At 41.5% G+C, this 22,982-nt stretch overlaps 1 protein-coding gene across 4 annotated transcripts; it reads left to right on the top strand.

Moving 5' to 3' along the window:
• The first annotated feature begins 1,217 nt into the window (after positions 1 to 1,217).
• On the top strand, positions 1,218 to 21,426 carry sec16a (SEC16 homolog A, endoplasmic reticulum export factor). Of its 4 annotated transcripts, none has more exons than XM_059357851.1 (30): positions 1,218 to 1,266; positions 3,169 to 6,620; positions 6,745 to 6,899; positions 7,102 to 7,190; positions 7,357 to 7,480; positions 7,697 to 7,895; positions 8,860 to 9,040; positions 9,200 to 9,342; positions 9,649 to 9,710; positions 10,119 to 10,257; positions 10,547 to 10,789; positions 10,879 to 10,976; positions 11,053 to 11,134; positions 11,249 to 11,366; positions 11,479 to 11,590; positions 11,673 to 11,778; positions 12,364 to 12,504; positions 12,615 to 12,728; positions 13,084 to 13,285; positions 13,618 to 14,072; positions 14,202 to 14,249; positions 14,632 to 14,796; positions 14,888 to 14,992; positions 15,117 to 15,173; positions 15,281 to 15,410; positions 15,568 to 15,705; positions 16,132 to 16,214; positions 17,179 to 17,250; positions 19,975 to 20,043; positions 20,141 to 21,426. In XM_059357851.1, the coding sequence occupies exons 2-30, from the start codon at positions 3,243 to 3,245 to the stop codon at positions 20,213 to 20,215; spliced, it is 7,083 nt and encodes a 2,360-aa protein (XP_059213834.1). In that variant the 5' UTR covers positions 1,218 to 1,266; positions 3,169 to 3,242; the 3' UTR covers positions 20,216 to 21,426. The 4 variants fall into 4 exon arrangements, with proteins under 4 accessions (XP_059213834.1, XP_059213837.1, XP_059213836.1 ...); XM_059357854.1 differs by lacking the exon at positions 1,218 to 1,266 and having other exon boundaries at positions 3,169 to 5,486; positions 6,174 to 6,620; XM_059357853.1 differs by lacking the exon at positions 1,218 to 1,266 and having other exon boundaries at positions 3,169 to 5,486; positions 6,093 to 6,620.
• The last annotated feature ends 1,556 nt before the right edge of the window (positions 21,427 to 22,982 follow it).

The raw sequence follows: 22,982 nt of genomic DNA, 5'->3' as shown, positions 1-22,982 counted from the left end.
TGGATAGTTAAAACAATATTTATGTATATTTGTTGGATACATACTTCAAGAATTATTAATTACAAAATGCATAAACATAGAATAAAACAGTATAACATATCAGTGTTGATCACAAATCTCAAACATTTGTATTTGTAACTATGCTTTGATTTTGTAATATTTAGTTTAAAAAAATGCATCGCCTGCTGATATACTGCAATAAGTCTGTTGCTTTCATCTTCACCAGCGAACCTAAGACAGAGTTTATACTTTAAATTTGTCAAAACATGAACATTTTTTTGTATTTTTATACACTGCTAGACTGTATAGTCTCCAGTGTTTAGTTGCATGACTATTCATAGTAATGAATTAGAAAGTCCACCCCCATGTGGTTAACATCATGGTTAACATGGCCTACCGTCAGTATAATAGATAATAATGTGTAGATAGCACCAGAGCGCCCTCTAGTGGATGGTTGCCATGTCCACATTGTCTGTACCTGACATATTTATCATCCATACTGGTAACCTCTTTTTAGCACTGTATTTATTTCATGTATTTGAATTTCACGTTGTGACACTTAACTAGTATCTAGCTTTTGTATTTTTCACCACTGTTATGTTATATCATGTCGTGCCATGTTATGTTATCTTAGTCTTTTGTATATTTGCACTCTTCCAACCATATATTGCTTAAATGATAAGTGCTGCACAGCAATTTCCCTCTGGATTCATCAAGTTTTATCTTATCTTATTCTTGAATATAGTTATTATGCAGAAATATATATACTTTATAGATAAATCTACATTTTAATTAAACCTTAAACAGAACTTTGATCTGATTAACATTTTCTTTTACTGCTCTGTAGCTGTCAGTGCCCCTTATAAAAGTTCATTCATGCTGTCTTAACTGCCTATGTACCTTGGGGGCCACGTCTGAGTAAACACCTGCAGTAAATATAATGTGTAATCCCCTATGGTAATCCCCTTTTACTCAAGAATACAGATTCTGGTTTCCATTTGGAATCCAGCTTGCCTGACTAACAGAAACACAACCACTTGCTTTCTGTAGAATCCTACGAAATGTGGACATTAACATTAAATACCAGTCAAGTCTTGGATGCACATAAATTGATTCAGAAAAATGCACAGAACTTCCCTTTATCAAGCCCCGCCCCGTGGTGACGCAACCGTTGTTTGGCCCGTGACGCTGCTTGTACACGTAGCCTAGTAGGATGTGTTCATTGAAGATGGTGGCGGTGTGTCAGACTCACTGTCCTGCACATTTGTAAGAATTTATTATTATTTTCTACACATTTCCGATATCTGGTAAGAGTAAATACATACCATTGTCAATCATGCTTTTCTCTAAACGTTTCGATCTGGTGTATATAGCAGGAATGAAACTGTTAGCCCTGTAGTTAGCATAGGCTAGTTAGCAAGTAATGCTAACTAAGCACCGATGCTAAGGTTAGCTGACCAAGCAGTGAACCTGTTCAATTATGATCGGCGAGTGGCCAGCGACCTACTGCTGCTCGCCTTGTGCCTCTGTCAGTGTTTAAAATGTTCAAATAGAATAAGTCGTTCGTTTTTGTGTATACTTTTGACGACAGGAGACTTTAGATGGCAGTGTTTTGCTGGGGATTTGGTCTAGGACATGTAGAGCAATGTAGCCTTACCGTTAGCTGTTGAGCCAAGCACTCCGGACCTTAACTCGTCACTGGCATCTTAATGTGTAACGATAATGTAATGTCGAGTCAAACCAAAGAGTGTTACCTACTGGTTAGAGTTCACCAAGTGTGGGTACTGATCAGAAGTCGATAGTGTGTATCTCAATAGCTAACTAACTTTGTGTTGTTTTATGTTGTGCTACCGGACTGTGACTGCTAACGTTAGCTTACAATGATTCTTGGTGAATTTATAATCCGGGGTAGTTGAAAAGATCCGGGATCACGTCTGTACAGCTCACCTGCCAAAGATCACGTTCCTACTAGCTCCTTTTTTGTTATTGATCTCTCTTTCTCTCATTTCAAATGCTCAATGTCAGTCGGTGCTAGCTTCCCGGAACTCCCCACTGACAGATGGAGAAAACAGTGTAACGTTATGTATCTGATAGATATAGAAATCTCATCAGGACATAATTTAGCCAGCGGTCTTAGGATCTTATGTTTTGTATTTGTGGTATCTTTATTAAAATATCTCCTCAAACGTTATCAACAAAAGCAATAAAGATGCACAAATGCACAACTTAGCAGCTGGACTGATGTGACAGTTGTTAGGTAACCGTTAGCTACATAACTGAGTTCCTGTTTAGAAAGTTCAGTCCTAACATCAGCTTTCCCTCAAATATTCAAAATTACCTTTTGACAAAAGCTGCCTGTGATCCAAAACAGGTGCTTTTCAAATATAAAATTTCTTATTTTGCTCTGCTATTGAAAAATACCCTTGCTAAGCAACTTCACTGGTCTGACTTATATTACTTCAAGAACATGTTTTTGTTGTTTCCCCCTCCAAAGCAACCCAATAGGGGTTAGGATCAAAACCGCTCCAGTCAAACAATATCTGCAATCAATCCTTTTTCTAACTAGATTTAGAAATAAATCACTATTCTTGTGGTTTTGCGTGCAGCCAATCCCCGAAAGCATTCAATTTAAATGGGATGTGTGATTTGGCCCTCTACCGCAACAGCTACGACTACTCTGTAATGTGGTAAGGTAGAGCAAGGTGACACAACTGAATGCTTCCATTCACATGGTATCAAATGAAGTAGAAAAAAAGGTGTTGAATGAAGTACTAGTATCAATTTAAGGGTATTGGTATTGTAATTTTGTAAACAGTACTCAGCCCTGTTAACATATTACATGTTTCATTACAGTTTTAAGCATTTTCCCCTACACAATTAAAGTAATGTTTAAAGATAAGCACCAAGCTCTAAAAGTAAAATCATTATACTCAGAGTAATTTATGTAATCAAAGTTGGCATTCATGACAGTCAGTCAATTGTGTTGTACTCCATAAAGTGCTGTACTATTTGTCATAACATCCTAGAGCTGATGTAGAAAATGCCACGTTGGACCGTTCGTTTAAATAAGATCATAGACCAATACACAAATAAAGGTGTGGTGAAGTCCATCAGGGAGGCATGTGTAGCTTTTTGTAAACCACTCCCTCTTTCCTTCTCTTTATCCAGCTTTGCCTGACTTCAGTCTCTTCAGTGACATCTACTAGAGTAACCTGGTCTTCGGACCTGTTAGCTCTGCAGCCATGCAGCCCCCTCCTCGGACTGGACCCCCAGGTGCCTCTGGCCCACCTCCTTCTGGGCCCAATATGTTCCGCAGGACGAGGCCTCACAAGCATCCAGCAGCGGCTACTGCCACAATGCCACCTGCTCCTCAACCCATGACGGACCCTTTTGCTTTTGTGAGAGCTCCTCCTCCTATGGCTGCAGGTGGTCTCCCAACAATACCCAACAGCAACCCTCCACCAATGCAAGCCCCACCTAACACCATGTACTCTCAAGCTGGCTCAGGGCTGCCTCCACAACCACAGATGCTGGAGGATGTCCCAGCTACTCACCCTGGTCTCCCACCATCCTCTTTACCAGGGGTGACACTGTTTAACCCTCACAGTACAGCATCGCCTGTTGTTTACCCAGCACCAAATCCAACAGGATATGCATCCTCAAACACTGAGCAGGGCTATTTTAATTCAACAGAACAGACACCATCTATGGCCACAGAGCCACCACCTATGGCCTCAGCCCCGGCACCAAGTCAGATACCTTTTAACCAGGAATTTCAAGGACAGCCTCTTCCTCCTCAGTCCATGCCCTTCCAGCCTGTGCCTCCCACCTCCTCCTATTCCCAGTGGGCCCCTGATCATGGAAGTCGACCGCCATCAGTTCAGAATTATTTCCAGCCAACGAGTGACCCTCCGCCACAGCCTTTTAATTTACCTCCGCAGACTCAGATGTACCCCACCCACACCCCATCTCCACATCACAACACCCCTACCCCTCCAACACAACCTGGACATCACCAGAGTCAAGCCCCGCATCCTCTTCCTCCTCCTCAGAACCCTGTAAATGCCCCCAGTTCTCAATGCCCTGACCCAAATGTGCCCCAGCAACATAATTCCCACTTCCAAACTCAGAGCTACTTCAGTCAAAGCTCTGCCCCCCAGGACTCATGGTTCAGTGTTCCTCCACAGGACTCAGGCTACCACCAAATGGGGACTAGCCTGGCTCATCCTCAGCCCCAGGCTGAGTCTGCTGATTCTCAGCAAGCGCCGAACACTGGGCCTGGGCCTAGTTCTGCCGCCGCTCCAGTCCCATACCCTCAGGAGTCTGGTACACTCTCAATGTTCTTCAAAGACAATGATGTGGAAAATGAAGAAACACTGGCTGGAGAGAGAAATAAGGCAGTAAATGGTATTCCTGGATCCTTTCAGCATCACAGCACCCTGCCACCCCACAGTGGCCCAGCAGATGTTCCTTTGGATTACCAAGGACCTTCTCTGCAGGATCATTCACACCTGCCATACATGAATGATGGCAACCATGCACCACAGGCAAGTACCCAGAAGCCCCCTGATCCCCAGTACGATCATGTGGAGAATTTGGAGTGTGTCCCGAACCAGGAAGTATTACCCAGTGAAATCCATGGCAGCCCTGCTGCTGCTGCAGCAGCCCATGTAGTAGACCAGTTTGAAACTGGGCCTAATCTGGAGACTCCAGATTCTATTCCAAGACCAATTAGATCGGCAAGTGTGTCATCCAACTATAGCAATATGAGCCATGGAAGTGGCAGTGGCACTCGTCGGCACCAGGGAGTGGTAGGAACCTTTATTCAGCAGGAAAGTCCGCGTCTCACTGAAGATCCCAACCTGTCTGCTGCCACTGGAGGTTACTTTGAGCAGATTGACACTTCTCCAGCTGGAGATATGGGTGCGCAACCGAAATCCCCGGAGCAGATGTGGCTTCCCACACCTAGCCCTCCCAAACCAACTGGTATCTTTCAGGCCAGTGCTAACAGCTCTTTTGAACCTGTACGCTCACATGGAGTTGGGGTGCGCCCTGCTGAGGTTGATAGGGCTAAAATGGTAGCAGAAGGACGTGCAGATTCTACACATGGCAACCTGGAGCAGCCTCCAGATAATATGGAAAATATTTATGGCCCAGGACAACCCCTGCCAGCTGGGGCTGTGGGTGGTGTTCCTCATCTGCCACACCCAGTGGTTCATTCTCACTCTCGACCTTCATCCCGTGCTTTTGGGGCCAGTCGGCCCTGTGAGAGCCCTGCCACTACCCTGTGGGCTCAGCAGGATCCTACTAGCTTGGCCGCTAACATCCTCCTTGCCCCTGCTGCCCCGACAGTTCTTGCCCCTTTACGAGAGCCCAGTGCTGATGTCATCCAACCTCCAGAGGATGGACCACTGGACCTGCAGCCCTCGCAGAGGATCCAGCCAACTGCACAGCAACACTCAGAGAACCTAGAGAACCCACCAAAGGTGAGTGAGGCAGAGCCAACTGATCCTCAAGGCAACCTGGGCTATGCTTCTCTCCTTGTATCCGACTCGCTCCACCAGCCTGTTTTGATTGCCCCGCCAGTGTCTAATTACAGTGTGATTCCCCCCAGTACCCCTGCTCAAGCACCCAGTCAAAGTAGCCTTAGGGAAACTACCCCTACTGTGAGAACACATTCACAGGGACAGGGTGCCAGTACCTCCCAACCACCTTCAATAAACTCTAATCAGAATCCAGTGTTTGTTCCTGGACCAGTAAGCTTCAATTCTGCAGCCACTAACCAGGGCCCGCTCAATCTGACCCGTAACAACACAGAAGCTGCAAAATCAGACGTCACAGCTCCGCCGCAGTCCCAGCCAGTCCGCCCTCCTCTTTCAAGGGGCCAATCATTGGTTGGAGACAGCCACTCTGCTCTCCCAGTTAATCCACCAGCTTCTCTTGTGACTGCTCCTGTCTCTAATCATAATCAGCCATCAAATTATGAACTGCTTGATTTTTCTATGCACCAATCACAAGCCCAGAACCAAGCATCTGGCCATCCTTCCTCCCTACATGAGTCTCCACAGTCTAGTAATGGATTTTACCTACAGGTCACCAAAGATGCTCAGCAGGGGGTAAGAGCAACAGGGAATGTCCCTGCCCAAACCCCAGCCTCTTCATCTACCCCACAGGTACCACCAGCACCCGCCCAAGCAGCTGCGAACATCCAGCCACAATCAGCTGTAGCTCCTGCGACAGCAGGTTCTCAGGCTGCAGTGCAGGGACAAAATGATGCTCCTCCTGTTCCTGTAAGTGGACCACAACCCACTCGTGATCAGTATCCACCTCCAGCACAGGGGCCTGCTCCAGGGAGTCGTCCTCCTTCTGTTGCTGCATACCCTCCAGGGCCTCGAGGGCCAGTACCACCGGGAGCTTCCCAACCAGCTCCTGCACAGCCACCTCGACCACCTTCCTCTGCAGGTAGCCAGCAAGGCTATGGCCCCCTTCCTCCAGTGCCAGGACAGGTGTATGGTGGCTATTATGGTAATTATGGAGAATACCCAGACGGCAGAGCACCTTATCCTCCTGGACAGTACCCACCTCCACCTGGGGATCCCAGAGCACAGCAATATTATCAAGTATGTGAAAAGTCCTCTTTTTGCTAGCTTGTAAATGTATTGATCTGCCACTTTTTTTAGATGCAACTGCTGCCATTAATTGTAAAATTAAAAGTGAATATCCCTTATTGCTTTTTTCTTTCAGGATGGTGCATACAGAGGAGGCAGAGGAGATCCTTGGTATGGCAGATATGAAGGACAGGCCCCAGCGTATCGTGATCCAAACTACCAGTACAGAGAGCCAAACCCAGAACGACCCAGCTCCAGAGCGAGCCAGTACTCTGACAGGCCCTCATCCAGGTCTGTCGAAACGGTTTCTCAGTCTTGCATGATAATTTATATTGCATGTACTTTATGTTCTGTCAACATTTTTTTTTCAATAGCTAATTTGTTTATGCAGTAATTTGTTTATTACTTGGTAAGGTATACCTCAGGGTGAGTTTGGTTTTGTTTGGTGTACATGTGTGTAAAATAAACACCTTTCTCTTGCTGTCTCCCATAGGCAAGGCTATCCTGAGGATTACCACAGAGCAAACCAAAGTGCCTATAGTGATTATTATGCAGATTACGCCAAACACTATGATTACGGAGGTAAGAGTCACAGATTTGAAAGCTGTGCCTTCTAGTACGATGCATATGGATGCATTTTCCCATTCTCATTCACTATATCTGTTTTAAAAAACACATTAATCTTTCTGTGTATGAATAGTTGTGATGTAAATCTCACATGCCTCCTCTTTATATTTTCTGTGTTAAGGATACAACTATGGACAGTATGATCCGCGGTACAGAGGATATTATGATCAGGCCTACTGGGCTAATTATGATGAGAGCTACAGAAACAGAGACAACTACTATAATCCACAGGCATATCCTGCCAGGTATGCAGAAAACAAGTTTCTATTACGTGAATAAATGTATATTTGGTTAAAGATGGAGCTCTGTAAGAAAGGGTTGTAGCTGTTAATCTTTGAAGTTATGGTGTATAATTTGTGTTTACTTATGTGTCTGATGGAAAATATATTTAAAACAGAAATCTAAGGTTATAGAAGTGCAATTAGGTGATGCTAAATAAACACTGTACATTCTACTCACAGGAAAGAGGGCTATGATGATCAGTGGCGGTACTATCCTGGTTATGATGCCAGTTTTGATGATGATTATCGTCGACGTGGAGAAGCGTACGGTGACGAGTTTGACCGACGCAGTGTCCACAGCGAGCAGTCGGCACATAGCGTGCACAGCTCCCACAGCCACCACAGCAGACGAAGCAGCTTCAGCTCACGATCACAACAGGTAAATGTGACACTTAACATCAAAAATAATCTGGGAGGAAAAGTGGGATGTCTTTAGAAATTCTGTATGAGGCTCAAGCACTTGTAACAAGCTTTTTATCTTCCCTTTGTTCATTATAACGTTGTTCTGCTACTTTCTACTAGCCACAACAGCAGCTCAACCTCTTCTTTTTTACAGTACTGGGTGCTTATATACTTTTTTGCAGAGAGCTGGAGAGTAAGATAAAATCACTACAGCCAGCGGCTTGTTAGCTTCATTCAAGAGTTTTGACTGCTTCATGTATTCATATTCATGGACGTCAGAGTGATATAAATCATACAGAAAGCATGCAAATGTGGAACGATACGGATTTTTGTCTGTTGTGTTTCACCATCTCCTCTACTGGATACAGCCAACGTGCAGCTAGTGATTGCTTTCCCATGACATCCCCTGTGGCGTCTTCTCTTTACTATTATCCATGCTTTCAGGCAGTCTCATGATCACTCCTGATTCTTAGCTGCTTCATTCAACAGTTCTTTGACCATTTTAGGATGGTCACCTATGAAAAGACATGGTTTGTGTGTAGAAAAGTTAGACAGCTGATAATGGCTTCCTCACAAGTTTTTGTTGTGTAAGGCTCATGACACCGCAAGTGAAAAGTTTATGCTGACATTTCAGACTGACCTCCTTCCACTGTCACTCTAATGTAAATGATTATCAGGGCTGCATTATTCACACCACATTTACACAATTGTCACTTAAATAAAGTTTTCAGTATCATCCTAATAACGATCAGCAGCATAGGCTTCAGATATAGTTAAAACATTTTTGGTATCTTAATCCACAAACGATCAACTTTGCTGTATTGAAATGAGCTTTTACCTGTTTATTTATCTTTAACATGTGTGCAAATAACAGTATGTGGGTGTTTGCTTTTAGGTTTCTTCCTATTTCATTATTAACTGTTTGTCTTCACACCCTGCAGAGCCAGGTATACAGAAGCCAACCTGACTTGTCAGCAGTGTATGACGCCACATCCTCCACTTTGGCTGTGGACTACTCCTATGGACAGTACACCAACCAGACTGATGCTACGCAGAACTACGACCAGTACCTTTATCCCTCTGAGTACACCGCAGACAGCACTTGGATCACCCCTGAGCAACGTGAGAACACATACCTTAGTCTCAAGGAAGTTGGCATTTTGTGAATAAAAACATCAGCAGAGTTGACCAGAGTTCAGTCCCAAACCACTAGATTTGGGACAATATACTGGTTCCTTCTTTTGTCCACCTGCTCTTAGTCTGACTGATGTTTCTCTCCAGCTCCTCCTCGTCCAGCAACCCCAGAGAAGTTCTCCATGCCCCACCGTTGTGCCCGATTTGGACCTGGTGGTCATCTAGTCCAAGTTCTGCCCAATCTGCCCTCAGCTGGACAGCCTGCTCTTGTTGATATCTACAACATGGAGGTAGACTTTTAAGAGAGTGAATTTCATCCCCTAACTGTGGGAAGTTTTGGTCCATTGAGTTTATTCCATGTGCGCTATTGACAGTAGTACTTTTTTAAAGGGAGCAAGATACTGAAATCCCTGGAACTTGCAAATTTATCAGCAAGATTTAGTACTCAAACTGTTTCATCAGGCTATTGAGAATATGAGAAAAAAATCTGAATATGGTAGCTTTTCTTTTGCATTTTTTTGATAGAGAGCATGTGTGACCGTTAAGCAATGTAAAGGACATGTAAAGTAATATTTTGAACCATATTGTATTTGCAGACCATGCTGCAGGACACTCCCGATCAGGCAGAGCTTCGAGCTTTCCCTGGACCTCTTGTTAAGTAAGTAAGCACTCTGTTCTTTTTGTCCTTCACAAATGGTTTTGAGTCACTGACCTTTAAAGGACAAGGCTGGCAAAATTCTATATTTTTGTTCATTTCAGCAAATGCCACGAAAGACTAAAACCAACAATGCATTAGTTCGTCTCAAATACTTTCTGACTTGCCTGGCCTTTCTGTGTCTCTCTGCACAAAGCCAATTGGCTCTAACTGAAAGTATACATCCTAAAAAATCACTTATATAAGAATATTTAGTTACTTTCTTTTTAAAAAATGAAACTAGAGTAGTCTGACCTTTTCATAATTCCAATTTTTTTTGTCCAAATCATGTTTAAATGCATACAAAACATTTTTTTTAATGTCTTGACACTGGTTTGATGCTTACCTGTCTCATATTTTCCCGTCCATTAGGGAGGAGACCCATAAGGTTGACGTGATAAAGTTCTCCCAGAACAAAGCGCTGGAGTGTTCTCGTGACAACAACCTCTTGGACAGGGACTCTGCCCGCCTGCTCTGGGAATTCATCATGCTGCTCTGTAGACAGAATGGGGTAAGAATGTGTGACCGTAACTGGGAATATGCCAAAATACAACCTTGATTCTAAAAAAAAGTGAAAAACATAAATCGTAATAGAAACAGAATGCATTCATTCATTCATCCATAACCGCTTTTCCGATTCGCAAATGCTTTGGACAAGATGTCTAATGCTCAAACTGGAAACCTATATTCACTTTTTTTGGATTTGATCCTAATTTTCTTAGTATCAGGATTTAGAAATGTGACTTTTTATATTTTCCTGAAAAATGTTCCTCACTGTCACATTGTTTATGTTTCTAAAGACTGTGGTTGGCACGGACATTGCTGACCTCTTGCTGAAGGAGCATCGCTCTGTCTGGCTACCGGGCAAAAGTCCAAATGAAGCTAACTTGATTGATTTCAACAATGAGCCGCTGGCACGAGCAGAAGAAGAGCCGGGAGCTGGACCGCTATCCCTCCTATCCGATACCTTCATGACTGTTCCAGAGAACGTTGGGAAGGAAACCGAACGCTTCAGGGAGCTGCTACTATTTGGCCGCAAAAAGGTAAAGAAATCCCCTTTTCAACTGCGTTACAGTCATTTAACTGGTATCTATAGAAATCTGAAACAAGTTCCACTTTGTCTGTGAAATAGGATGCGCTAGAGGCAGCTATGAAGGGAGGACTTTGGGGACATGCTCTGCTGTTGGCCAGTAAGATGGACAACAGGACACATGCACGTGTCATGACAAGGTAAAGCACCAGTGACATGAAAGGATATGACTCCTTAACTTGGAAACACTTATTTACAGTTGTCTTTGTTGTTTAGGTTTGCCAACAGTTTGCCAATCAATGACCCTCTGCAGACAGTCTACCAGCTGATGTCAGGGAGGATGCCTGCATCAGCCACTGTAAGTATTTCTCTTAAACCCTCACTATTTTTAAAAAACTATTCTGATGAAGTTGCATAGAAAGTGATTTTCACGTGTAAAATCCTCTGTCCCCTTTTTTTTATATTCATACAGTGCTGCGGAGAGGAGAAGTGGGGTGACTGGCGCCCTCACCTGGCCATGGTGCTGTCTAACTTCACAAACACCCTGGACCTGGACACTCGCACACTCACCACCATGGGTGACACTCTCGGTAGGATTGCATCAAAAACATAGTCTCTAGCTGCATTGAACTAACAAGGTTTTCATTCTTCGACACAACAAACGGCTCATAGTCTTTCTGCACTCATTTTGTGTCATGGCAGCTTCCAAGGGGCTGACTGATGCTGCACACTTCTGCTACTTGATGGCCCAAGTTGGTCTGGGAGTTTTCACAAAGAAGAGCACCAAGATGGTTCTGATTGGCTCCAACCACAGGTTAGACACAGAGGCATGCACACACACAATTTAAGGGGTTAAACACAACATATTTAACCATATGTTTGTCTCTTTACTACAGTTCTCCCTTCTACCAATTTGCGACCAATGAAGCTATCCAAAGGACGGAGGCCTATGAGTATGCTCAATCCCTGGGCTCTCAGCCATGCTTATTACCCAATTTCCAGGTAGATGTATTGGTATTTACAGATAAATGAATAAACCAACAAACTCAAAGCTTGTCTCTTTATAGCGGTGTCTTAGTAAAAACCCAATAATTGATTGTACTCAATTTAACCTTGCACATGAGTAGGGACATTTTTGGCATTTTTATTTTTTAAATCCTTTTGGCTGTGTTAATGCATATTTTTGGCAAGGTTATGATTATTTAAAAAAAAATTAATTTTTGAAGTTCAACTAGGCTTCTTTAATAAGTCTGTAATAAATCGTGTGGCCAAAATACGGACACTCCCTTAAGGACAAAAATGTCCCTATTACATACAGATTTTTTCTATCCAAATAAAACAAATCCCATTTCCATTTAGTTTAAAAAATAAATTAATATTTGGTAGTTATGCTCAGGACTGAAGTAGGTTTAATATGTAACTTGGTGGACTTGGACATTTTTGTCCTCTAAGGATTTCAGCAACAGTCCAAAAAGTCTGTGTAGACCACTGTCTAGCGTTTGCATCTCTCTACCTTAATAGCATAGCATGTGACGTTTATATTTAATACTGATAAATAACAGTGCTCTGCTCTTTGTCTCATATTAGGTGTTCAAGTTGATCTATGCATGCCGCTTGGCTGAAGCAGGCCTGAGTGCTCAGGCCTTCCACTACTGTGAAGTTATTTCTAGGAATGTCCTCATGCAGCCTTCGTATTACTCTCCTGTTTTCATAAGCCAAATTATACAGGTATGCCCCCACACTCCTTCTTGTTCTTCCCTCTGTCCCACAGAATTTCAGATATGTACCAGTTTTAGCCTTAATAAAAAAAAATCTAATTTTATGCTATTTGTTTACAGATGTCAGAAAAGCTGCGATTCTTTGATCCTCAACTGAAGGAGAAGCCAGAGCAGGAGTTGTTCAATGAGCCTGAATGGCTGATCCACCTCAGACAGCTGGATGGACAGATAAGGGTGAGGAATGGTTGTATTTAATAAAACTAAACATTTTATTTCATGTAGAGGTTGTGGAACTGCTTACTTCCATGTATGGTATTTTACATTTACATTTAGTCATTTAGCAGACACTTTTATCCAAAGCGACTTACAGAAAAAAGGGAAACAATCACGGTATAGTGCAATAAGAGCGGTTAGTGCTAGTGACGATTCTTTTAGGAGTAGAATTGTCATGTGGTGCTAGGAGAGAAGATGCTCTCTGAAGAGCTGGGTCTTCAGGAGTTTTTTAAAGGTAATGCAAAGAGTTTGGATTGCCTTGGATGAACGGGGGGCAGAGTCATTTTACCATTTCTCCTTGTCTTTTGTATTTTAGACGGGTGTGATTACATACAACGAAGACAGAACAACTCCTGCACAGTTTGACTGCAGCAGCCCAAGCTCTGATTTGGACCAGCCGAGTCCACCTGAACCTTACAGCATGCCTGTGGAGTTGGATGGCCCCACCCCTGACAACCCACTAATGAGCTCTTTACTGCCCGGGCCTCCACCACAGGGAGTACAACTGATGCCTCCAGGTATATGAGACCCTTGTGTATCACTTCATGCATAAAACAAGGAAATAATTCCGTATTGATTTAGGACAAGGGGAGAACATTTACTTTCTTTAACACTGAAAGTAAGTAAGGCTTTGCTGTAGGCTTCCCAACAAATATTTAATAATACAGTGAGAAAAGGGAGAGACTTTCTGGAAAAGTAGCCCTGGGACAGAAATGACCAGGAACGTCTTGATGGAAATGTGCTCTTAAATGTGTTTGAGTTGTGCTTCTTGTAGTCTCCTTTTAAACCCATCTTTCCTAGGAGCCAGATTCAAAATGCATCAGATCTCATTTCTTTTTCTGTCTCTTAGCACCCACCTCTATACTCCAAGATGGGATGGCCCCTCTGCATTTACCCTCCAACGATGTGCCCCAGTTCTACCCAGTACCCCCCAGTGGACCACCTGGCCAGATGCCCGTCTCAGGCTACCCTCCACAGGATCCTAGCTTCGCTCCTCCTCCCTTCCAGCCTCAAACTGAGCAGATAGAGATGTACCCAGGAGCCCATCAGCAGCCGTGCCCCCCGCCTCTTCAAGTGGGCCAGATGTCACCACACATGCCCCCCCCTCAGGTGCAACATTCACCTGTACAGATGAATCCACCCCAGATGCCCCAGTACATGCCCCCTTCTCCCGGACACATGCCACATATAGAGCACGTGTCCCACGCCCCACCAGAGATGCACCCTGCTCAACCAATATCCTCGTCCCCACCCAGGAGCTCCTTCACACCACAGAAGGACTTGTACGACCACATGGCTAACATGGTCAGCATCGGCCTGTCTGAATATATAAAATATAGATCTACAATTCTTTGTCTATAGACGTGTTCTTGCTTTTGCTTTGCTTATATTTTATGTAAAATATTAACTACATTGTCTTTCCTGGCACTGCAGGCTCATGGGAGGAGATCAAGGACTACTTCACAATCTTCAATGCATATGGTGAGTTTGTGTGTTCACATATGAACTGCTTAAATACTTTACTGGAGGGTGCTTCTGTTTAATCTGTCCATGGTTTGTATTTGCATTTTCAGAAATGAAAATTAGCATTTTCAAAACTGAAAAATTTGCATTTTCAGAATTGAAAATTAGCATTTTCAAAACTGAAAAATTTGCATTTTCAGAATTGAAAAATTGGTATTTTCCGAAAATACAAATGCAAATTCTGAACTGATATGGAGCAGGTTGTGTGCAATGCAGTGATTTATCATTGCACACCTGATAGACTCAGAATACACCGTGAATAAGAAAATGCACTCCATAAGTGCTTTCCACATGACGCTCAAAAGAAAGGTATATTTAACCAGTGTTATATTGTCCACAGGCTTCAGGACGTCGCTCTCGCACCACTTCTGAATCTTCCACTCACTCTGGCGGAAGAGAGCGGAGCAACTCGTCTGTCAAACAGGCATCACCACCCCCACCTTCGATTCCTGAACAGCCGCGCAAAGAAGAGGCTAAGAATGCCAAGAAAGAATCCATGAGAAGAGTTAATATTCACACATAACCATTCAGATTTTCAGTCGATGCTCCTACATCCTATATCAGTACTCAGTGCTATTTCTTTTTCTTTTACACAGGGCGGTGGTGGTGGTGGTGGTAGTAGTAGAGTTGGTGGCTTTATCAGATGGATCTCTGGGATGTCGAAGAATGAGGTTCACTTGCCAGATGACAATAAACCAACTGTAAGTTATAGCTGTTGTATAACTTTAGCATTTCTCTATATTCAGTTTTACATTATTCATCAGGATTTATGTACTTTCACATATGGCTGGTACAAATAAGTGATGCTACATGGTTTATTTTCAGATTGTGTGGGATGAACAGAAGCAGAGATGGGTAGACTTGAACGAGCCTGAAGAGGAGGTCTGTAATGTGATAAAATTGACCAGACATATTCATATCTCTAAGCAGACGGACTTCTTTAAAAGCGTTATGGACAAACCAGTTCTGATTTTATTGTTTTCTTTTAGAGTAAGCCCCCTCCACCACCTCCCTCTGGCTTCCCCAAGATGCCTCAGATGCCTGGCCCTGGAGCACCTGGAGCACCAGCCGCACCCCAGAGCGGTGGTCCTCCTGTCAACATGTTCTCCAGGAGGGCAGGTGAGATTAGACAAACCTTTCTGTGAGATGAGGGTTATGCACTGTGTACTTCATTTTGCATAATACGTTTGAAAGATGAATTACAAGTTGTTGGGAAATCAAACAAGGAGACCTTTCGCACCTGTTTTCTCACTCAGATGTGTTTCCTTCTTCTCAGGCACGAAGAGCAGATATGTGGATGTTCTGAACCCCAGTAGAGTATCTAAACCGGGCGGATTAGCACCTGCTCCTGCAGACATCTTTGCTCCTTTGGCACCAATGCCAATGCCCGCTAACCTATTTGTGCCTAGTTCAGGTGCGTTTCAAATGTATTCAATTTAAATGATGATTGTTAAACAACTTGTCTTAGTATATATGTGTAACAGTGCATTCTGCCCTGCAAAAGCAATGTGCAGTAAGTAGCTAATCTGCATTATGAACAGTTTTGGGCGAGAAGGTATGGAGGCTAGAATGGATTTGGCTTAAAATTATATGGCCAGCCAGTAAACCATAATCCATCACAGCTGTGCCAACTACTAATTTAATTTGGAAGGTAAACAAACTTTAAAGTCATTTTTATTCTAATTAGTATTATTTGTTGCTGCACTTTGTCTTTTTAGGGAAACATTTTTAAGCAAGGTACCCCTGGTGATTGCATGTAGTTTTTGCTTGCTTTGGAAGGTAGAGCCACTGTACAATTAATTACTGAAGAAATTAATATTTTTCTGTCTCCCTGGTTAAGCGCCTGACGATCAACAACCTCTTGAGGGCTGCGAAGGAGGAAATCAGGAGCAGAATTCACCAAACACCAGCGCTGCTCCACAGGTATCTATTTCTCTTTACTGGTGAAATTAGTGAGTTTGTTTTAAAAAAAAAAAAAAAAAAAACTTTTTTATATCCTATGATGAAAATATATTGTGAATTGTACCAGCACATGACCCTCAAATAGTGTAGTTACTATTATTGAAATGTATAATTTAAGAATAATATTTCAACAGCCAGAGGCACATCTACACTTTAAAAAAAATATTTTAAAATGGCAGTTGCGTTGAATAGAGCAAGACAGTTCCATGCAGTGGGAATGCAGCGTGAGCTCACCGCAATATCCTGTATGTAAGATTTCCCTTATTTATTAATTTCAAGAAATACAGCATCAAAGTTAATAGCAAAAATAAATAAATGGTAAACAGCTGTATAAACTAGAAATATAAGAGGTATTAGCAAATAAACAAGCAAAAAATATAAAGTATTAACAATTTACAGTATCAACAAGTAGAAATATAAACAAGGTATTTACAATTTTTTTTTAAACAAAAAAAAACCTTATGAACATTATATACAATGTAGACAGAGTCAGCAGTTGGATATGGACCATAGAATATAGCACATATAAATTAAGCTTGTTCAACAAGCTTTTAGGTTGATTTTGTTGCCTTTGGACAGAGTCCAGCGAGCAGTTTCCTCTATTTCCAGTTGATACGCTAAGATTAATTAGCTGGCTGCTGTCACTGGATTTGTATTCTTCATGCAGACACAAAAGGGGTATCAAACTTCTCATCTACCTCTCGTCAAGAAAGCAAATAATCAGATTTGCCAAAATACTCATCTTTCTACTTCAGGAGCTCTGTTGGAGAGCTTTATTCAAATAGCACACATAACTATACAAGAGAGCCTTCATAAGATGGCAACATGGCAGATTAAAGTTTGTTTAGCCAGTCAACAAGAAGTTCAAAGCCAAAGTGTTAATCATCCACATTCTCTTCCTTTGCACTGTAATTCATCTGTTCAGATGTTCAACCCAACGTTGTTACCACCTGCCCCAGAAGGTCCTCCCGTGCCTGATGGCTCACAGTCCGGGGAGGTAAGATAAAAACTCTCCTGTCCACTGCTACTGTAGCCACCATAGTACCATCATGCCACCACTGAATCATGATGCTCGACACCCTAACAGCCAGTGTGTGCAGTGTGCTTATTTGTCTGAATAGAGGTATATGTAAGAGGGGGAAAGAAAATGGGAATGCATGCATGTCAACTTTTCCCATAATCATGCTAAATGCGCAGCCTTGATAAAATGTAAAATCTGTGTTCCATTTGCGTTTTTAATCAAATTCTCTCCATGTCTGTCAAGAATCATAATTCTCTAACGCTGATTTTATTTATCTTCATTCTGAATTGGTGGATAGTGGAAAGAGATCTAATCCAATGCATGGGAGATTATTAATATGGGTTTGTGTTTTTGTTGTCTACTGTTTATTTCCTTCCTGCTGTCTTTAGCTCTCACGTTCTAGCTCAATGAGTTCTTTATCACGTGAAGTGAGTCAGCATTTAAACCAGGTACCTCAGCTGGGCCGCAAATGGTCCACTCTCACCCCTGCCTGCCACCCACCTAGTTCACCACATCACTAATAGCACGCTTCATCATTTGCACCTGAAGCTTCACAGCCCGTCTAACCCAGGATGTCTGCCTGCTCACCTGCCTGCCATCTCCAGCATTTCTAACTGAACTCTGTATCTGTTATTGACAACCAAACCCAGTAAATAATCTACAAATTGAAACTAATCAGAGTTGCAGTCATGACAATGAAGTACCTTATTTTAAGCCATGATAGCAGTGTGCCTCAGTTTATTTTGTGAGAGAAAAAAATATTTTAATTCTTTCTATAAAACAAACAGGCCAAACACATTCACATCCAGAAATATTTGGGAATTAGGATCAGACTATGACTAAATGCATGGAGCATTACTTGGCATTACTCTCTACAGCTTTTATAGTGTAGGCTGATGATAGGGTAGCATGATAAAATGCATTTTGATTGGCTTCAACAAATTTCTGTATCATGATTGGATTGATTATTTCTGGCCTATATGATTCAATAGTTTTTACATTAATAGTTTTACACATTTATGGGCGTGGTTAGCAAAAGGATACCATTTGCCATGACATCTGTATTGTTAGGAATTGTGGGTAAATAAGTCAGTAAAATCTGAAGTCTGCACCCCAAGCATATTCTTAAAATTGTGGATCTGGACAGCACTCGCAGACTTCTTGGGACTGCAACAAAGTCTGAGGAAGCCATGACATTTTGATTTAGCCTTTAGTGCAAATTTCGAAAATCTTAGCAAGCTAACATGCTAAACTACAATCATCAACAGAGTAAACATCCCCTACATCACCACTTTGTACATGTTACCATGTTGATGTTAATATTTACCTCAAAGCACCACTGCACCCAAGAACAGCCTCACAAAGCAGTAAGCATGGCTGTAGAATCTAAGATTTGTTTATAGTACAGCAGTAAACCATTCACTATCCAACCGGTAGGGCTGCTCAATATGAGAAAGATATGCCCTAACATTGCGTCTGTGGAAACATTCCCGGAAAAATTGCTGTATGTATACTGAACAATCAAACGATACTGAACAGCGAGGGCTCCATCTGATTAGCAAGCGATTTAACGCCATGGTGCGTATAACATAAATACAGCCTAGAGACACGTTATTGAATACAGTTTTACCATCTTCAAAGTGCAATATCACAGGAGAGTTGGGTCAATTTCCGGTTTTGATGGAGCGTACGTTGTTCAAGCTTAAACTGGTTTGATTTCATGCCAATTGAATGAACCGACGTTTGTTATTCTGACACATTCTTGCAAATAAAAAAATAGCCTACATACGTGCAGATGTCATAAAGGCACTAATGTGTATTTGTATGTGTATTTATAGTGTTTTCTCACACATGGCCTATACTTGGACGGCCACCAAAGTATATCTGGCAATCCATTTTAGCATAAAGATTTTTTTTTATTCGTCCAAGACAAAAATGCCATCTGTGATGAAATATCTCACCTCGTCCTATGGCACAGTCCCGGTGGTCAACACGGAGAGACGTTGAGTGATAATATAACATAAGAGGACGCAGACATGGTGGAATGTAATATTGTTTCTTTTAGACTGGACCAACGGAGCCACTAGTGTCTGAGCATGCATAATTTACTTCTTCTGTTTATTGGCATTTGGCAAACCAGCTTAGAGTTGCATTACCACCTCGATACGGACTGGAGTTGATAGACTCAAATCAAAACAACTACTGAGTCAAGTGTGACACCTAGTGGTAAAATTTGGTGTCCGGTGTTAGGCTTAATGTCTAAACCCTATGAAAATATTTACACCTGCCCAACCTTATATTGCTATCTTTTATGATGTGTTTATCACACAAATTTCAATGAAGATTAAAAAAAGCTACATATTGTGCAGCCCTAGACGCCTGGTGACTTTGAGCCATAGATCAGAGTGAAACATGCTGGAGATTAGCAGGGCAACTCCCTTGCTTGTTATGGGAACACACCGCTTCAATAACCCGTCATAAAGCTTGCATGGTTACTAAAATAAGTGAAAAAGTGGTTTGTGATGCCTCACTGTGGATCCCGGACCTGTTCGCCATTTTCACTTTTCCTTGGCTTCTGTTTTATAATGTTGTCAAACCATTGTGTGGCACTGGGAGTGCATCTCCCTCTCCTCCTCTGCCCATAGACGTGACGGGATAATAACACAGCACACATTGTTAGTAACACACTGTTCTTTGCAGAGTCATCCTGCCCAGGGGGCTGCACCCACTGGAGGCGTCACCTTTTATAACCCTGCACAGTTTGCACAGGTGAGGATAATTGTTTTGCAGTTATAAAATAGACTCTCTCGTGTGTCTTTCTTTTCACTTCCTAATGCTCTTTTTATTTTTTACCCCTTTTCCTCAGACAAGTGCACCATCAGGAGGTGGACACCGCGCCGGTCGTTTGGGTGGTCAGCGCCAGTACCCAGTGTCAAAATAAACATCTTGCATAGAAATTGTTTAAACAGACTTGTTGGATAGAGTGATATCCTACCTGGAAGTAAACGAAGCACATGGACATACTGCTCTCTGCCTAAAAGGACCCTTCTTCTTTTTGCCCGCACCTAAGAAGAGCATAAACGGTCTCCATCATGTCAAGTCTTACAGTTTAACCACTCTTACTTTTTTCAGTTCAGTAATTGTCACTGGTGTATTTTTAACAGCATGGCATTTTCTTGAAGGGGTTTTTCCCTGCGTCCAAACAGAAAACAGACAATAGTGTAATTGGTTTTTACACCTCACGCGTAGAAGTTTATCCATGGATGCGTTCATACACAAATTGTATGTTCATGTACAGTAAATATGTTGCTCCTTTAAGCTGTCCAGCTCAAATCTAACACTGTTAACAGACCGACCATCACAGATTTTAGGTTTCCCTATGTGTCTAAAGTCTAAATGTCCGTGTTTGATTGATTGTTTGCTTGATGGATAGAAAGAAAGACAGTGGCACCTTCTTATTTTCACATTGTGGACTTGTATGTGAATTTGCAGCTCTTCAGTGTTCCTTCTGTGAACTGGAGGTTGCATTTTGTGTGAGGATGAATCGTGTCAATAGTGCATTGTCTGCTGTGTTGTTTGCTTTTCCTCCATCGCCCTCCAGGAAAGGAAAAATGTTCAATGACACAGGGAAGTGACTCACAAGCTGAGAGTTGGAGAAAGTCCACAGTGTTAGGATGCTGCTCGTTTCAGATATTTATTTAAATCCTCCTGCCCTTCAACAACCTATGACTTTAAAGATGTGTCAGGGTCTTTCGTCCAAGTTAGGCTTCAGTTTCTCCTCTGAGAAATACGACAATATCACTGAAACGAGGGGTGGTCTTCAGATCAGAAGGAATTGGAATTAAAACTGTTTTAAATGTCGCTACAAATCTATCCAAATATTTGTATATCAGATTGATTGTATTTATGAGCTGTAGGCATAAAGGTGTGTGTGCGTGTGTGTGTGTGGAGAGCAACTAATTTTTTTCTGATTGAAGAAATGCATTTATGATTCACCAGAGATGACGTGGATTCATATTCTGATCGTTTGTATTGGCCGCTTCTGCAGACAAATAAATCTTTATCTAAATTGTGAAATGAGAGTTAATTGTACTCAAAATACTTTGTCATTTTCAATTTTCTGGTATGATTTTTAATTCAATAATTTGTCATCCCAAATGTTTCTTGTTTCTTCAATGATTTTTTTAGACATCCGGTTATGATTTTGAAAGGTCCCATTTTGTTTCAGAGAAGGAATTGTTTTCTCCAATGTTTTAGAATTTCCCATGTAAGATTCTTGACATAAAACAGTAAATACAAAAGATGAAAACGAAATGGTAATAAAGATATTTTTTGCGCTCTGTAGCACTTTGAAAGATATGTCTATTGGTTTTATTCGTTACAGAAATCATTAAATTGAATATTAGAAATTTGTTAAATCTTTAATGTTTTTGGAAAGCATGTGTACCTGAGCTGGAGGGTCTGTCAGTTGAGTAACCTGTGAAGCTGCCATGTTTTTCTGTGCACAGATAATAATACAAAGTAATGGAAAAAAGCTCCAATATGATAAATGGAACAGGAAATTAAACTGGTTTCCTACAAGTACTAGAGACCTTAAGAAACTTTGTGCTTTTTAATACAGTGCTTGAAACTGATAATAATTCTGTCTACTCACAAACAGGTGACAAGTCATGCCATAAAACATAATTATTTAACTAATAACGGCAATTTAAGAAGCATTAAATGACAACCAATAATATTAATTAATGTATTAAACATTATGGGTTAGCATTCCATTTCTTCTACTTTAAATGAAGATGTATCCAGATCCTTTACTTTAGTAAAAGTACTAATACCACATTGTAAAAATTACTAAAAGTCCTGCACTCAAAACTTTAGTAAAAGTACAAAAGTATCAGCATCAAAATGTACTTAAAAGTAAAAGTACTATAAAAGTATTATGTAGAATTGTTATATAGGCCTATATTCTAAATGTATTATTAGATTATTTGTATTGATGCATTTATGTAAGCTGTGTTTTAATTTTTATAAAGATATAGCTCAGTTTAACTACCTCATTTACTGTTGAGTGGTTTAATAATTCTTTTGTTTTTTAAAGTCTTACTTACTTTAAATTGATCATGTTTTTCATGCTAAATCTTGACCTGAAAAGTAAATGGTCGGAGTATAAGTATAAAGTAACATAAAATGGAAATTATTTAAAAATTGTACCTAGGTACAGTAAGCTACTTGAGTAAATGTACTTAGTTACATTCCATCACTGCTGTACACTACTTTCAGAACAATAATACAGCAGTAAATAACCACTTAACGTTAGGCATTTTAATATAACATTTAAACATGAACAATTTAAAAAAACAACAATTTGTTCAGTGGTTACAGTCTTTCAAAATTATTTTGTGTCTGAACTGGAACAAAACGGTTGCTTCCTTTTCAGATTACCTGATAGCGTTAGCTAATATAGCGGTATCCCAAAACGGACACCGTTCGGCTAAGAGCAGCTTGTCTATTGCCCATAAAATCAGTGGATGTGTGTGGCTGAATGTCATGAGGGGGAAATAAGGCGTAAAAATAAGTAATCTTGCAGAAGGTGGAGAAGCAAAGCAGCAAGCAACACTCTCTCACAGACACACACACCAACACTGCCGGTAGAGTGTGAGCAGCCAGAGCCAGAACATGCTGCAGAAAAACGTTGCAGAAGCAGAATG

This window comes from Centropristis striata, chromosome 19, assembly GCF_030273125.1.
Source record: "Centropristis striata isolate RG_2023a ecotype Rhode Island chromosome 19, C.striata_1.0, whole genome shotgun sequence".
NCBI classification, from domain to species: Eukaryota; Metazoa; Chordata; class Actinopteri; order Perciformes; family Serranidae; genus Centropristis; species Centropristis striata.
Note: the sequence above shows the minus strand (reverse complement) of the source record. Positions and strands in the feature narration are given on the sequence as shown.

What these genes read in the sequence shown, in the direction of transcription:
- sec16a (XM_059357851.1), top strand. Translation starts at nt 3,243, where the DNA reads ATGCAGCCCCCTCCTCGGACTGGACCCCCAGGTGCCTCTGGCCCACCT. An exon ending in CATGCACGTGTCATGACAAG is followed by an intron (nt 10,977 to 11,052) that starts GTAAAGCACCAG and finishes TTTGTTGTTTAG; the next exon opens with GTTTGCCAACAGTTTGCCAA. An exon ending in GGATGCCTGCATCAGCCACT is followed by an intron (nt 11,135 to 11,248) that starts GTAAGTATTTCT and finishes ATATTCATACAG; the next exon opens with TGCTGCGGAGAGGAGAAGTG.